The following is a 15961-nucleotide window of genomic DNA, read 5'->3' on the forward strand; positions in this document are numbered from 1 at the left end:
TGGCATAAGAACCTTACTATTTCTGCTGCAAATACCTCTACCAATACATCCAAGCATTCCGCTGGCCTTACTCGCTGCAGTTCTACATTGTTTACTAAGTTTTAAATCATCTGAAATAATAATTCCCAAGTCCTGTTCCTCATTTGTAACAGTCAGTAAAGTGTAATTAGGTTTGTAATTAACATTTGGATTTTTCTTCCCTAAATGCATAATTTTACACTTTGCTGTGTTAAAGTCCTGAGACATACAAAGGAGTTTAAACCATTGTTATTCAATTTTAATATAATAAAATAATATATTTGTTTCAATGTTCTTCACATAAAAGAAAATTTTACTTGTGTATATATATATATATATATATATATATATATATATATATATATATATATATATATATTATTTTTTTTAATTTTTTTTTTAAATAAAAAGAACATTTACACGTCACTTGTAATCTGGCCCTATGTTTTTATAATAGTAGAACACAACATAGCACCAGCTGAGCATATTCAATCATATTCACCATTCAGTTTTTTTTTATTAGCATAATTCAGTATATACCATTTTCATCAGACTAGATTTATTTGATTTGATTTGCTTACAGAAAATAGTGCATGGAAGTAAGACTGTAAGGAGCTTACCGGCAGCTCTCCGGTCATGGCAAATACAGAGAATTGCTGCGTTTCATCTCGGCTTCCAGTCTTTCTGTTTTTGCTGTAGCCTCTTTAGGCATGCATGGCTGTGCCCTGCATAGATTTAAAGCGGCCATGGAGGACTCAGGTGTGGGAGTTCCTATAAAAGCTCACCCAGCTCATCACTCTGGGCTGAGTTATTGCCTTACCTACCTTGTTCCTGGCTCCTGAGACAGCATACTTACCTGGTACCTGTGTATGATCACTTTGCTCCTGAGACTAAGCATACTTACCTTTTACCTGCATTTGCTCACCTTGTTCCAGAGACCAAGCATACTTTCCTGATATCTGTGTATGGTCTGCCTACTCCAGAGAACCATCATACTTACTTGATACATGTGTATGCTCGCTCACCTTGCTCCAGACCACAAGCATACTTACCTGATACCTGTGTATGCTCACCTTGTTCCAGAGACCAAACATACTTATCTTGCACCCGTGTATGGAAAGGAGATGAGTGGGAAAACTGCCTTTCGTTCCCGTTATGGGCACTATGAGTACACTCTGAAACCCTTTGGTCTGTGCCACTCCCCTGCTAACTTTCAGAGGTTCAGCAATAACATTTTTCATGATATCCTGGACATACTCATTTACTCTTCTTCTGTACAACAACATTATGCTCATGTGAGGACTGTACTATCCCGTGTACGGCTAATCCTCTACGCTAAACTGGAGAAATAACACTTTAACAATGATTTTTAGGCTTTATCTTAGCACCTGGAGAGATCCGTATGGATTCCAAGAAAATTTAATCTATAATGAACTGGCCCACTCCAGACAGTAAAAGAGCCATTTAATGCTTTGTGGGATTCGTAAATTTTTACAGGAAGTTTATAAGAGACTTCTTAATTTATTCAACCCATTACAGCCCTCACTAAGAAGACCATCAAATTTCACTGGATTGACAAAGCACTACAAGCCTTTGAAAACCTAAAGCAACTTTTTACCTCCTCAACTATCGTGATTTCACCTGAAACACGACAGCCTTTCTATGTTGAAATTGATGACTCTGAGACAGCCATTGGAGCAGTATTATCTCAAAGAGCTTGTGACAACGATTACCTCCACCCTGTGACTTTTCTGTCTCAAGTTTTCTAGCCAGCAGAAAGAAACTATGATGTGAGGGATAGAGAACTACTTGCCACAAAAACAGTGTTCGAGGAGTGGAGACATCTACTGGAGGGGGCAGATCACCCCATTACTGTTTTCATGGACCATATAAATCTGGAATACTTACATTCATTTCATAGACTCAAAGCCAGAAAGGCCCGGTGGGCACTCTTCTTCAGCCGCTTCTATTTCCTCATTATATATCAACCTGGAACCAAGAATGGTAAAGCAGATGCCTTATCCTGTATTTGAGAAACTGAGAATACAGAATCTGAGCCAACAACTATTCTTCAACAGAACATTTTCTAGCTTCCTTTTGGGACACTATTCGTCTAAAGACTTTATGCTACTAGATCCTCAAACTATCCAGCATTGCAGATTCAGCACAGTAAGGTGGTAATGCCATCCTCTGTAGTTTCTTAGATCCTATATTATTTCATTAACACACCTCTGGGAGGACATGAAGGTATCCATAAGACTCAAAAGTTAATTAGTCAAAAGGTTTTGGTGGCCTGGCATGACAAGATATAAAATCTTACGTACAGCCTTGTCCTTTGTGTATAGTTAACATGACAACCTCCTTCAGGTATCTTACAACCACTTCCTGTACTTCCCTAACCAAAGCTCAGTCCCTGCTGCTGATCAACAGTTACAGGAGGCTCACAATACTTTCTCTGTAATTAAGAAGCAATTATTGGAGGCCCAACAACAATTTAAACATTATGCTGACAAGACGAGAAGTCCTACTACTGCTTATAAAGTTGGAGACAAAGTATATTTATCCACTCCTTATCTTCAAATTGCTCTTCCTTCCAAAAGATTAGGCCCCGCTTCTTTGGACCTTTTACCATTGAAAAAATATATCTCCAGTTGCAATTCGTCTCCAGTTGCCATTTTCCTAACACATCCATCTAGTTTTTCATGTCTCCCTTCTCAAACCTACATTGCCAGATCCCTTTCCATCTCGTAAACCCCCTGCACCAGGGCATGTAATGGTGGATGGATTAGTAGAATATGAGGTTGAAGAGATTCTAAATGCCAGACTTCACAGAGAAAGACTGGAATACCTCATCCATTGCAAGGGATATGGTCCTGATGAGAGAAGTTAGATACCAGCATCTGAAGTGCATGCTCCTGAATATATCAGAGACTTTAAAAAGAAGCATCCAAAGCATCCCGTTCTCAGTTATCCCCGAAGGTTACCCTAAGGAGGAGGCACTGTAAGGAGCTTACCAGGAGCTCCCAGGTCGGCCCCTCTGGTCTTGGCAAACGCTGAGTGGAGAAACTCCACTCTTCCGGCTCTTGCTGAGGCTTCACTAGGCATGCTGCAGCACACTTCCTAGATTTAAAGGGTCATGTCCTAATTACACAAACTCCCACCTGTTGGACTCAGGTGTGTGAATTCCTATAAAAACTTACCCAGCCAATAACTCCGGGCTGAGTTATTGACTTACCTACCTTTTGTTCCTGGCTCTTGAGTCTAAGCATACTTACCTGATAGCTGTGTATGCTCACCTTGCTACTGAGACCAAGCATACTTACCTTGTACCTGTGTATGCTCACCTTGTTCCAGAGACCAAGCATACTTACCTGATACCTGTGTATTCTCACCTTACTCCAGAGACCAAGCATACTAACCTGATACCTGTGTATGCTCACCTTGCTCCAGACACCATGCATACTTACCTGATACCTGTGTATTCTCACCTTGTTCTAGAGACCAAGCATATTTACCTTGCACCTGAGTATGCTCACCTGGTTCCTGAAAGCCAAGAAGACTAATCTGATACCTGTGTATGCTCACCTTGTTCTTGAAGCTGTACATTTCTGGTATCCTGTGACAGTCTTATCAACAGTACCCACTGAAAAAACCTGTGTCTACCATTCCAGTGACAGCCTTCTTCAAAGCAGCTGTGCCTGCTGTACATATCTGGTATCCCATGACAGTCTCACCAATAATACCCGCTGGGTATTATGTGCCTGCTGAGAAACCTGTCTACCATACCAGTGACAGCCTTCTTCAAACCAGCGGTGCCTGCTGTACTTATCTTGTATCCTGTGACAGTCTCACCCACAGTACGCTCTGGATATTTGTGGTTGCTGAAAAACCTGTATCTGCTTTCCTCTCAATATCTGTGTCTGCTGTACCTACCAGGTATCCTGTGTCAACCTCACCCTTTACTGCTCAATTAAGCACCCGTGTCTATTGGACTGCAAACTACTTAAAGTATTCTGAACCTTGTATTGGACTTTAGTGTTTTGCATAAGGCCTATGTTCAAACTTGTTGTTTCTGTGATCTTCAATCTGAACTACCAACTGTTCATCTGTTCATAAATCATTGTTCTGTGAATCTGTTCCTGCATTCTGAGTTCTACACACCCAAAGACTATAAGAGATTAAAGCAATTTCTCCAAAAAAAAAAAAAATGTAAAAGTAAAATTATATATACTGTGTATATATATATATATATACACACACACCCAGGAGGACCCCACTGCTGACACAGAAACATAAAAAAAAACAGATTGGAGTTCGCCAAAACTTACCTGAGGAAGCCAAAATCCTTTTGGGAGAACGTGCTGTGGCATTTTAAAATCTGAAGACTACTAAATAATTCTGTGATGCAATGTAGGGCCCTGCGTCAGAAAGTTGGGTCTCCGTCAGAGGTTATGGGTCTTACAGCAGGACAATGACCCAAAGCACATTTCAAAAAGCACCCAGAAATGGTGTAGGACAAAGCGCTGGGGAATACAGAACTGGCCAGCAATGAGTCCAGAATGTGGAGTTTTGCATGGAATGTGTCAGATTTGGCTTTTTTTTTTTCTCCACCTTTTTGTGTCACACCAATACAAACAAAAGAAATAAACATGAGAATGCCTAAACATTTGTAATTGCAACAATTTTCTGGGTAAAGTGGTGCATTATCTGACAGAAATGCAGGGGTGCCAATATTTTTGGTCATGACTGTATATGTATATAATAACTTGTTAGCTTGTTCTATGGCAATTTACCACCTGGGTGCAGCTCTTTTTTAGCCCAGTAATGCTTATTATAGACTGTAGTATATCAGATCCTGCCTAATAAGGTCAGTCCACCCCCGAAATAGCAGGCAATTCCTCTATGAACAAGGAACACGGTAACCCTAGATGATCTTTTCGGCCTTCATTGGGCCTCATCAGTGAGGTGCAGCCATATTCCTCTAAGCACACTGAGCAAGGATTGCGCTTCTTTCTTTGTGTAATATATATATATATATATATATATATATATACACTGTGTATATATATATATATATATATATATATATATATGTTACAGGTAAAGTCAAGGATTACCTGGGTAAAACGGACATTACCCAAGTGGCTGTGGGTAAAGCCTGATATACTGTAATTCCCCCATCTACACTATTTGAAGATGGGGGAATTACAGTGCATGCTATATATGTTTGATGCAGTGACTCGATGAAGCGCATGCACTCTGAGGGTATTTATGATCTTACATCAGGCTTCACCCACAGCCACTTGGATAATGTTCATTTTACCTGGGAAATCCTAGGATTACCCAATATTTGACTTTACCTATAACATATATATACTTACATAGAGAAAGTGATGTGCTCTACCAGGAAGAACAACAGCTCAGTAGCTTGTTCTATGGTGATTTCACAAAGAAGAACTTTCCTGAAGTATCTCAGTCTGACCCTGCCTAATAAGGTCAGTTTAGTCCCAAAATACCAGGCAATGCTCCTCTGCTCTCATGTTCCTCTGCTCCTCTGAGCAAGGAACATGATATCCCCAGACGATCATGTCGGCCTTCTGTGGGCTTCGTCAGTGAGGTGCAGGCATATCTCTGTATGCACATTGGGCAGGGAGTCCACGTCTGGTTTCCCCCATCACTCTTAAATCTATCTATCTATCTATCTATCTATCTATCTATCTATCTATCTATCTATCTATCTATCTATCTATCTATCTATCTATTTTGTGTACAAGTTCAGATGTTTTGTAATGAGGGCCCTAGACTTATGTACATCTAGCAAAGTCAAAGGTGACCTATTAATGCTGAATTTAAGTGTATTATTATCTACAGATGGTTAACTGCGATTGTAATTGGCATAACAGTTCAGTATATTTCACTTGTTGTTTTGAGCATTTGAACTTTAAACACATATTGCTGTTGGAAACTGGAAAACATTTATGATATCTATAGACGTATTTACAGACACTATCAAAGTCTATTGTACAGTGCAAGGCAAAAATAAAGATAATGTATATAGATCTCACAGCAAATATAAAATATATGTTATAAATATGTGAAAAACTGATATTCTCTGTAAATAATTCACATAGATGTTTCATGTAACCTATCACAAAGTATAAACATGGGGTGTTGAACCTTTTCCATTGTGTTTCCACATACTAGTTTTCAATGTATTGTCAATTGCTCTTTTAGGTTTGATCTTGTAATTTAAAAAGGAGGTTTAGCTCATTGAAACCACCACCCATAATAAAAATGTATGTGCAGAGGATTAACAAGAATTCACTGGGCCCCAGGGCAAATTTGGTGGCAGTGCCCGCTCATTTGAACATCAGCACCATCCCAAAGCATAGCTGATGAGCAATAAAAAAAAAAAAAATATATATATATACATATATATATATATAGTATATATATATATATATATATATATATATATATTTATTTATTTATTTATTTATTTATACACACACTCAAACACACCCTCTCACTCACACACACACGATTGCATACACATGCACTCACAAACCCATTCACACACAAACACATGGACACACAAACACATGGACACACATTAACTTATACAAATATATACACACAAAGACATGCACTCACACACATACACACACAAAGACATGCACTCACACACATACACACACAAAGACATGCACTCAGACACATACACACACAAAGACATGCACTCACACACATACACACACAAAGACATGCGCATACACACACACACACACACACACACACACACAAGAGGAAGTTGATGCACTGCCTAACAAACAACCGTAACAATCACTACAGCATTAGGAAAAACAGTAAGTACAGCAAACTGCTTGTTTTATGTTCAGAGCTCTCTTTCTTCTGGTTGTTTTTGTCACCACAAGTTTAGCGGCCTCTAGTGGTGATTAGAAAAAAGTCAGCCCGTAAATAAGCTGCTCTAAAATCTGATCCTTCTTGAACAGCAGCGGGGTAGGCCCCCTAGAATGATGGCCCGGTTGCAGTGGAGAACCTGAGACCCCAGTAGTTATGCTCCTAGTACATAAGAATTGGCCTTTGTCCATAGAGAAAAATGATCTAAGCCATTTTGACCTCCCTGCAGGCTCATTACAACCAAACAAAGAAAATAAACTTAAAGGAGTAATTTTCATACATTAAATAGTTTTGTTTGTATAGCAAGTCAATGGAAACAGAATAGGGGAAACAATTTTTGCAGGAGGGTGTCTCATTAAAGAAACTTTTTTTTTTTAAAGTCATAATATATATAATCAATTAAAGCTTAAAGGGACACGAAACCCAAAATTTTTCTTTCATGATTCAGATAGAGAATACAATTTTAAACAACATTTCAATTTGCTTCTATCTAATTTGCTTCATTTTTAGGTATCCTTTGTTGAAGAAATAGCAATGCAGAGGGGTAAGCCAATCACACAAGGCATCTATGTGCAGCCACCAATCAGCAGCTATTTAGATAACAGTAAATTGGAAAGTTGTTTAAAACTGTATGCTCTTTCTAAATCATTAAAGAAAATGGGCTTCATGTCCCTTTAATTCTTTATATATAATATGGATTCATAAGAACAAGCACTTCAATTTCAGCCATTTACACCAAGCAATATGGAGGTAGCCCATAGGCAGAAGGACAGATTGCCACTTTGGGTTCACCACAACTTGTATAAGTTATTATCATAACAAACTATGTGTTACTGTAAATAATAAAATAATAACATACGTGAATGAATAACAAAAAAATACTTTTAGGATTGGACGGCGTCCAGTTATATTAATCTCTATGCTAATGCAGTTGTCATTTGGAGTTGGCACAGCATTTGTTTCACAATTTTACGTCTACACAACTCTGAGGTGCTTTGTGGGGATCGCCATGTCTGGACTTTTCATCAACAATCTTGTCTTAGGTAAAACACACAAACTATCCATATCTACATATGCACGCGCATGCGCAAATGCAAGAGCTATGGAGTGCTGGTATTGCAAGTTCATGGTTAATATTTATCATTAGAATAGTGCACGCTACACTATTCAGTTTGGATAGCGCAGGTACATACATTTCCTCACATAATTGATTTCTATGAGATCCTACACTAAAATTCATGTTCAATAACGCTTAAAGGGATATTTAAATGAAAAAATAAAATCCACATAGATGAATTACACCTTTAGAAAGAGACATGTTTACAGTAAATGTATTTGTAAAAAAGCTACCACTGTTTAAGTGTTATCGTTTTTCTCTGCATGTGCATATGAAGCATAGCTAGATATTCTCAGTGCACCGGCATTTTAAGTACTGCAGCTACTTAGAGCACCAGTAGGGCTGGTATCCTGTCAGCGATGATGAAAATTGATTCATTACAAGATGATACAAGCACCTTAGGCTGTCTGTGCAAGTGATGTGTTTAAAATGCTGGTGCACAGAACGTACTTAAGTACACTCTTGAAACAGCTGTATCTTTTACTAGAAGCATTTTCGTATATTGCAAAAAAATTGCTTCTATTCCAAACTGAAATGCACCCGTCTGCATTCCAATTTTGGCTTGAATGTCCCTTTAAAGGTATATTAAACAGTTCTCCTTTGGTAAAAAAAAACTAATATGTTAAATCAAAATAAATATAGAAATAAATAAAAAAAAAGATTGTGTAAAAAATAGCAAAAAATGTACTTGTTTTCTTGCAAAACAGAATTAGAAATTCTCAGTGTAGCCACTCCCCCCAGGGTTTTAAGAGCAGAGGATTTTCAAAACCTTAGTTTTTATTCTGTCAGTTCTGGGCATGAGCAAATCTGACTCCCTGTTATCTAGTCTATTCACAAGCCTAGAAGTTTTGTGACAGCAGACATCAGAAGATAAAACTTCCTGCAGAGGCCCCTCCTCCTTGTAGGGCTGTGACACGAATCACACATTAAGTGCAAAAAAATTAATGAAAGGTAAAATCCATTGAAATAACTAAATAATACATATTGCTATAATTTCTATTAAGTATAAGCAACTGCTTAGTGCACTTTATATTACAGCAATGAAAACGACTGTTTAACATCCCTTTAAGTGCAAACCCGGGTGTGTAATAAAATTCTACTGCAGTAGGGGAATTTTCTATGTCTTTCGCTATACACCTTCCATGTTTTTGAATGCGCAATAGCACCCAATAACAGTTAATACCTGTTTTTTTAAAGCGTTAAAAGAGAAAGCAGTGTCTCGGATCGCATGCAAGCACAATACTTAACTGTCAAGCAAAATGAGCTTTAACTTGCGACATTTAATATGAAAATGAGGAAAAAGAAGCGCTGAGTCTTTGAGTAGATGCAAAAGGTTTATTTAGGAGCAGACTTCCATACTAGACTTCGGGTAAGCTCCTATCTTACGCGTTTCGCGCATGAGCACATGCGCTTCATCAGAGATATTGGTTCCTGCTGCTGGAGTTTAATTTATAGGTGTAAAGGGCCAGTGGGAGTTGTAAAGATAGGTGTGTTCTTCTTGTTAACCCCTGTTGTTTAGAATGAACTGTATGGACTAGTGGGTAAAGGGTAACACACCTAAATGTACCTGGCAATCAGAGCAGTAGCTCACACCTATATTCTTAATGTCCAGCAGGGGAAAACAAATTAAATGTAATAACCTAATCATGATTTATTATTTGTGCGAGGCAGGCGCTCCATGCATTATCAGCTGTGCATGACTAATCCGCCCAATGTGTTAGTCTATTATGTTATGAATTTGGCACTATTGGTTCAATGTATAGTGTTGAATTTGATCCATTATTTAGACAGAACTTCTGACTAAGAGCTAGATTACATGTGGCGCGATATCTGTTGCGTGCAAGCCATAAGGGGTTGATTGTGGCTCTTTGCGCGCACCGGAAGTAGTGCATGTATTATATGGTGAAAGTAAACTCATTTGCGCAAGCGCAATTACATTTAACACGCGTCAGAATAGGGAGAATAGGGGCGCTCTGGTTAACGGTTTCACAAAAAACCCCCATTAGAAATACATTTAAAAGTACAGTTATACTTTTAATATCCAATAAAAAATATTACAAAAAAAATTGCATAAAAAAGTTATAAGATATGAGGTCAGGCAAAGGACTTTAACATAGAGATACATACATATACAGTACATGTCTAAATATGTTTGTATATATGTTTATACTGTATGTGTGTAAATATGTATTTATGTAATTATATGCGTATATATTTATTACAGACATATATATGTTACGGGTAAAGTTAGAAATTGGGTAATCCTAGAATTACTTAAACGCTTCTGGATAAAACTAATAAAATCATACATTGTGCTTTACCCGGGTAATGCTAGGAAAACACATCAACAGTAAATTAAACATTTTTATTTTGGATTACACAAACACTTATGTTTTGTACAATGTTTTTGTTACAACAACAGGAAATTAAACATTTTTACAACAACATGAAACATTTTTATTCATGAAACATTTTTATTCATGAAACATTTTTATTTTTCAAAATTAAACATTTTTATTTTTCAAAATTAAACATTTTTATTTTTCAAAATTAAACATTTTTATTTTTCAAAATTAAACATTTTTATTTTTCATATTTGTATTTTTCATATGTTTTCTACCATATTTTTTTTACAACAGGAAATTAAACATTTTTGTGTTATTGTGTTCTTGGACAGATCGGACAGTCTGTCGCACATGCATTCTGTACGAGAAACTTTAAAAGCACGTTGTGGGGGGTGGGACCCATGGTTAGGTTCCCAGAGGCAGTTGTGGCGTTCGAGGCTCTGATTAGAACAGAACTCTGGATACTGGAGCGTATCTGCCCTCGGCCGTTAATGCATGATCTTATCTGATTGGTTGTGCATCCAGTGATCTCACAGAGACACAGACCAATCAGATCATGCATTAACGTCTGAGGGCAGATACGCTCCAGAGAGTTCTGTTCTAATCAGAGCCTCGGGCGCCATAACCGCCTCTGGTAACCTAACCATGGGTCCTGCCTGACCCCCCATGACATGCTTTTAAAGTTTCTCGGACAGAATGCGTGTGCAACAGACAGTCCGCTCTGTCCAAGAACACAATAACACAAAAAATGTTTAATTTCCTGTTGTAAAAAAAACATGGTAGAAAACACATGAAAAATCCACATATGAAAAATAAAAATGTAGGCCAGTCTTTAATGAGAACAAAGCATCCAAAACACTCTCACTACACACAGTACAGTCACATATGCTACAGACATATATTGCGCATACACTACACACAATATAGGCACACATACTACAGACACACATTGCGCACACACTACACACAGTACAGGCACACAAACTACAGACACAAATTGCGCACACACTACACACAGTACAGGCACACAAACTACAGACACACATTGCACACACACTACACACAGTAAATGCACATATACTACAGACACCCGTTGCGCAAACACTACACACAGTACAGGCACACATACTACAGACAACCATTGCACACAAAGTACAGACAAAAACACATTACAAACACACACAATACAGGCACACATACTACAGACACACATTGCGCACAAACTACACACAGTACAGGCACTCATGCTACAGACACACACTGCGCACATACACTACACACAGTATAGTCACACATACTACAGACACACATTGCACACACACTATACACACACACACATTACAAATACACACACAATATACACAGTACAGACACACATACTACAGACACACATTGCACACAAACTACACACACACTATACACAGTACAGGCACACACACTACACACACACTACACACAGTACAGTCACACATACTACAAACATACATTGCACACACACTACACACACACACACAGTACAGGCACACATACTACAGACACACATTGCACACAAACTACACACACACTACACACAGTAGAGGCACACATACTACAGACACACATTGCACACACACACTACAGGCACACATACTAAAGACATGCATTGCACACACACTACACACACCATACACACACTACACTACACACCACAGCCAAATATTTTTTCTAAAATTTCTTGTTTAATTACTGTTGCACATTTATTTAATTAAGATGCCACTTAATTAAATAACATTTCCTATTCATTTAAACAAAAATGTAGATATATATAATGCATTATATTTTATTATTCCATTACTGTATAAATGAGTAGCAGCTCAGTTCTGGTTGTTTTGAAATTAAAAATGTTTCCTACTAAATAATGAGCTTGATATCTTTATTGTTTTTCCTTTTCTACAGTTTCTGAATGGGTTGGGTCAGCCCAGCGGGCGTACGCAACAATTACCGGCCATATTTGTTTTGCAATAGGATGCATGATCTTAGCTGGATTAGTTTATGGAGTTCGGAACTGGAGATTATTTCAAATAATTGGATCTGTTCCTACAGCACTATTATTTTTCTATATTTGGTAAGTAAAATTCTCTGGTGTTTCTTATGACTCATTGACAGACAGATTTATAGATATAAAAAAATAAAACAAAAGAAAAAAAAGTTACTCAAACCATTAAAACAAATATGGAATCTTACACCTAGATTGAGAGTTTTGTCGGTAAAGACCCGCGGTGCTAACGAGGCTTTTTTTTCCAGCGCACCCTTAAGACAACGCTGGTATTTAGAGTTGTCTGAATGGCTGCGTTAGCCTCAGAAAAGGGAGCATTGAGCAACATTTAGCTCCACTTCAACCCTCAATACCAGCGTTGCCTACGGTAGCGGTAAAATGGAAAAACGTGCTCGTGCACGATATCCCCATAGGAAACAATGGGGCTGAGCTATCTTAAAAAAAACCTAACACCTGCAAAAAAGCAGCGTTCAGCTCCTAACGCAGCCCCATTGTTTCCTATGGGGAAACACTTTCTAAGTCTACACCTAACACCCTAACATGAACCCAGAGTCTAAACACCCCTAACCTTACACTTATTAACCCCTAATCTGCTGCCCCCGCTATCGCTGACACCTGCATTATATTATTAACCCCTAATCTGCTGCTCCGGACACCGCCGCAACCTACATTATAGCTATGAACCCCTAATCTACTGCCCCTAACATCGCCAGCACCTATATTATATTTATTACCCCCTAATCTGCCCCCCCTAACGTTTGCCGCCACCTACCTACACTTATTAACCCCTAATCTGCCGACCGGACCTCGCTGCCACTACAATAAATGCATTAACTCCTAAACCGCCGCCTCTCGCCTCGCAAACCCTATAATAAATTTTATTAACCCCTAATTTGCCCTCCCTAACATCGCCGCCACCTACCTACAATTATTAACCCCTAATCTGCCGCCCCCAACGTTGCTGCTACTATAATAAAATTAACCCCTAAACCTAAGTCTAACCCTAACACCCCCCTAACTTAAATATAACTTAAATTAATCTAAATAAATTTACTATTATTAAATAAATTATTCCTATTTAAAACTAAATACTTACCTATAAAATTAACCCTAATATAGCTACAATATAATTAATAGTTACATTGTAGCTATTTTAGGATATATATTTATTTTACAGGCAACTTTGTATTTATTTTAACTAGGTACAATAGCTATTAAATAGTTAATAACTATTTAATAGCTACCTAGTTAAAATAATTACAAAATTACCTGTAAAATAAATCCTAACCTAAGTTACAAATACACATAACACTACACTATCAATAAATTAATTAAATAAATTAACTACAATTAGCTAAACTAAAATACAATTAAATAAGCTAATCTATAATACAAAACCCCCCCACTAAATTAAATAAAAAATAATGAAAAAAAATTACAAGAAGTTTAAACTTATTACACCTAATCTAAGCCCCCTAATAAAATAAAATAGCCCCCCAAAATAATAAAATGACGAATGACGGATTGACCTCACATTCTATTGGCTGTTCCGATCAGCCAATAGAATGCAAGGTCAATCCAATTGGCTGATTGGATCAGCCAATCGGATTGAACTTCAATCTGATTGTCTTATTCAATCAGCCAATCATATTTTTCTTACCTTAATTCCGATTGGCTGATAGAATCCTATCAGCCAATCAGAATTTGAGGGACGCCATCTTGGATGACGTCCCTTAAAGGAACCGTCATTCGTCGTTAGTTTGTTGATTGAAGAGGATGGCTCCGCGTCGGCTTTATGGAAGATGGCTCCGCTCCGGATGGATGAAGATAGAAGACCCGCTTGGATGAAGACTTCTACCGGATGGAGGACATCTTCTTGCCCCACTTGGATGAAGACTTCTACCGGATGGAGGACCTCTTGTTGCTCCGCTTGGATGAAGAATTCGGCTCGGCTGGGTGAAGACGACTCAAGGTAAGGATATCTTCAGGGGGTTAGTGTTAGGTTTATTTAAGAGGGGTTTAGGTTGGTTAGAGTAGGGGTATGTGGGTGGTGGGTTTTAATGTTGGGGGGGTGTTGTATTTTTATTTACAGGTAAAAGAGCTGATTACTTTGGGACAATGCCCTGCAAAAAGCCCTTTTAAGGGCTAGTAAAAGAGCTGATTACTTTGTAATTTAGAATAGGGTAGGGCATTTTATTATTTTGGGGGGCTTATTTATTTTATTAGGGGGCTTAGATTAGGTGTAATTAGTTTAAACTTCTTGTAATTTTTTTATTTTCTGTAATTTAGTGTTTGTTTTTTTGTATTATGGATTAGTTTATTTAATTGTATTTTAGTTTAGCTAATTGTATTAATTTATTTAATTAAATTTTGTTTTGTTAGGGTTAGACTTAGACTTAGGTTTAGGGGTTAATAACTTTATAATAGTAGTGGCGATGTTGGGGGCGGCAGATTAGGGGTTAATAATTGTAGGTAGGTGGCGGCGATGTTAGGGAGGGCAGATTAGGTTAATAAAATTTATTATAGTGTTTGCGAGGCGGGAGTGCGGCGGTTTAGGGGTTTATACATTTATTATAGTGGCAGCGAGGTCCGGTCGGCAGATTAGGGGTTAATAAGTGTAGGTAGGTGGCGGCGACGGTTGGGGGGGCAGATTAGGGGGTAATAAATATAATATAGGTGTCGGCGATGTTAGGGACAGCAGATTAGGGGTTCATAGCTATAATGTAGGTTGCGGCAGTGTCCGGAGCGGCAGATTAGGGGTTAAAAATTTTTATTATAGGGTTTGCAATGTGGGGGGGCCTCGGTTTAGGGGTTCATAGGTAGTTTATGGGTGTTAGTGTACTTTATAGCACAGTAGTTAAGAGCTTTATGTTCCCGCGTTAGCCCATAAAGCTCTTAACTACTGACTTTTTTTGCGGTTGGAGTCTTGTCAGTAGAGGGTCTACCACTCACTTCTTCCAAGACTCGAAATACCAGCGTTAGGCAAATCTCATTGAAAAGATAGGATACGCAATTGACGTAAGGGGATCTGCGGTAGCCTCGAGTCGCGGAAAGAAAGTGAGCGGTAGACCCTTTTCTGCCTGACTCTAAATACCAGCATTAGATAAAAAGCAGCGTTATGACCCCTTAACGCTGCTTTTGACGGCTAACGCCAAACTCTAAATCTAGCCGTTAATGTTTCAAGAAATGCAACATTCTACTGAAACAAGGAATTGATGTATTGCAATATTGTGCTTCACTAGCAAAAACATTTACATTTATTCAAGTAATCACATAATAGCTTAGTAGAAACATAGGGGCATATTTAACAATGTGTGAGCGGACATTATACGAAGTAGCATATCATGTCTGCCGCCCATCGATAAATGCCGACAGCATACGCTGTTGGCATTTATCATTGCACCAGCACTTCTTGTGAACTGCTGGTGCAATGCCGCCCCCTGCAGATTTGCGGCCAATCGGCCGCTAGCAGGGGGTGTCAATCAACCTGATTGTATTCGATCGGGTTGATTTCTGTCCATTGCC

General features: G+C 38.2%; 1 protein-coding gene across 1 annotated transcript in view; it reads left to right on the forward strand.

Moving 5' to 3' along the window:
- LOC128659267 (solute carrier family 22 member 13) overlaps positions 1-15961 on the forward strand; it is a 115820-nt gene that overhangs the window by 50364 nt on the left and 49495 nt on the right. Inside the window, exons 3-4 of the mRNA XM_053712943.1 lie at positions 7828-7982; positions 12337-12505. Of these exons, the coding sequence (XP_053568918.1) occupies positions 7828-7982; positions 12337-12505 (324 nt within the window). The remainder of the gene's footprint in view (positions 1-7827; positions 7983-12336; positions 12506-15961) is intronic.

The sequence above is a fragment of the Bombina bombina genome, chromosome 5 (assembly GCF_027579735.1).
Source record: "Bombina bombina isolate aBomBom1 chromosome 5, aBomBom1.pri, whole genome shotgun sequence".
NCBI classification, from domain to species: Eukaryota; Metazoa; Chordata; class Amphibia; order Anura; family Bombinatoridae; genus Bombina; species Bombina bombina.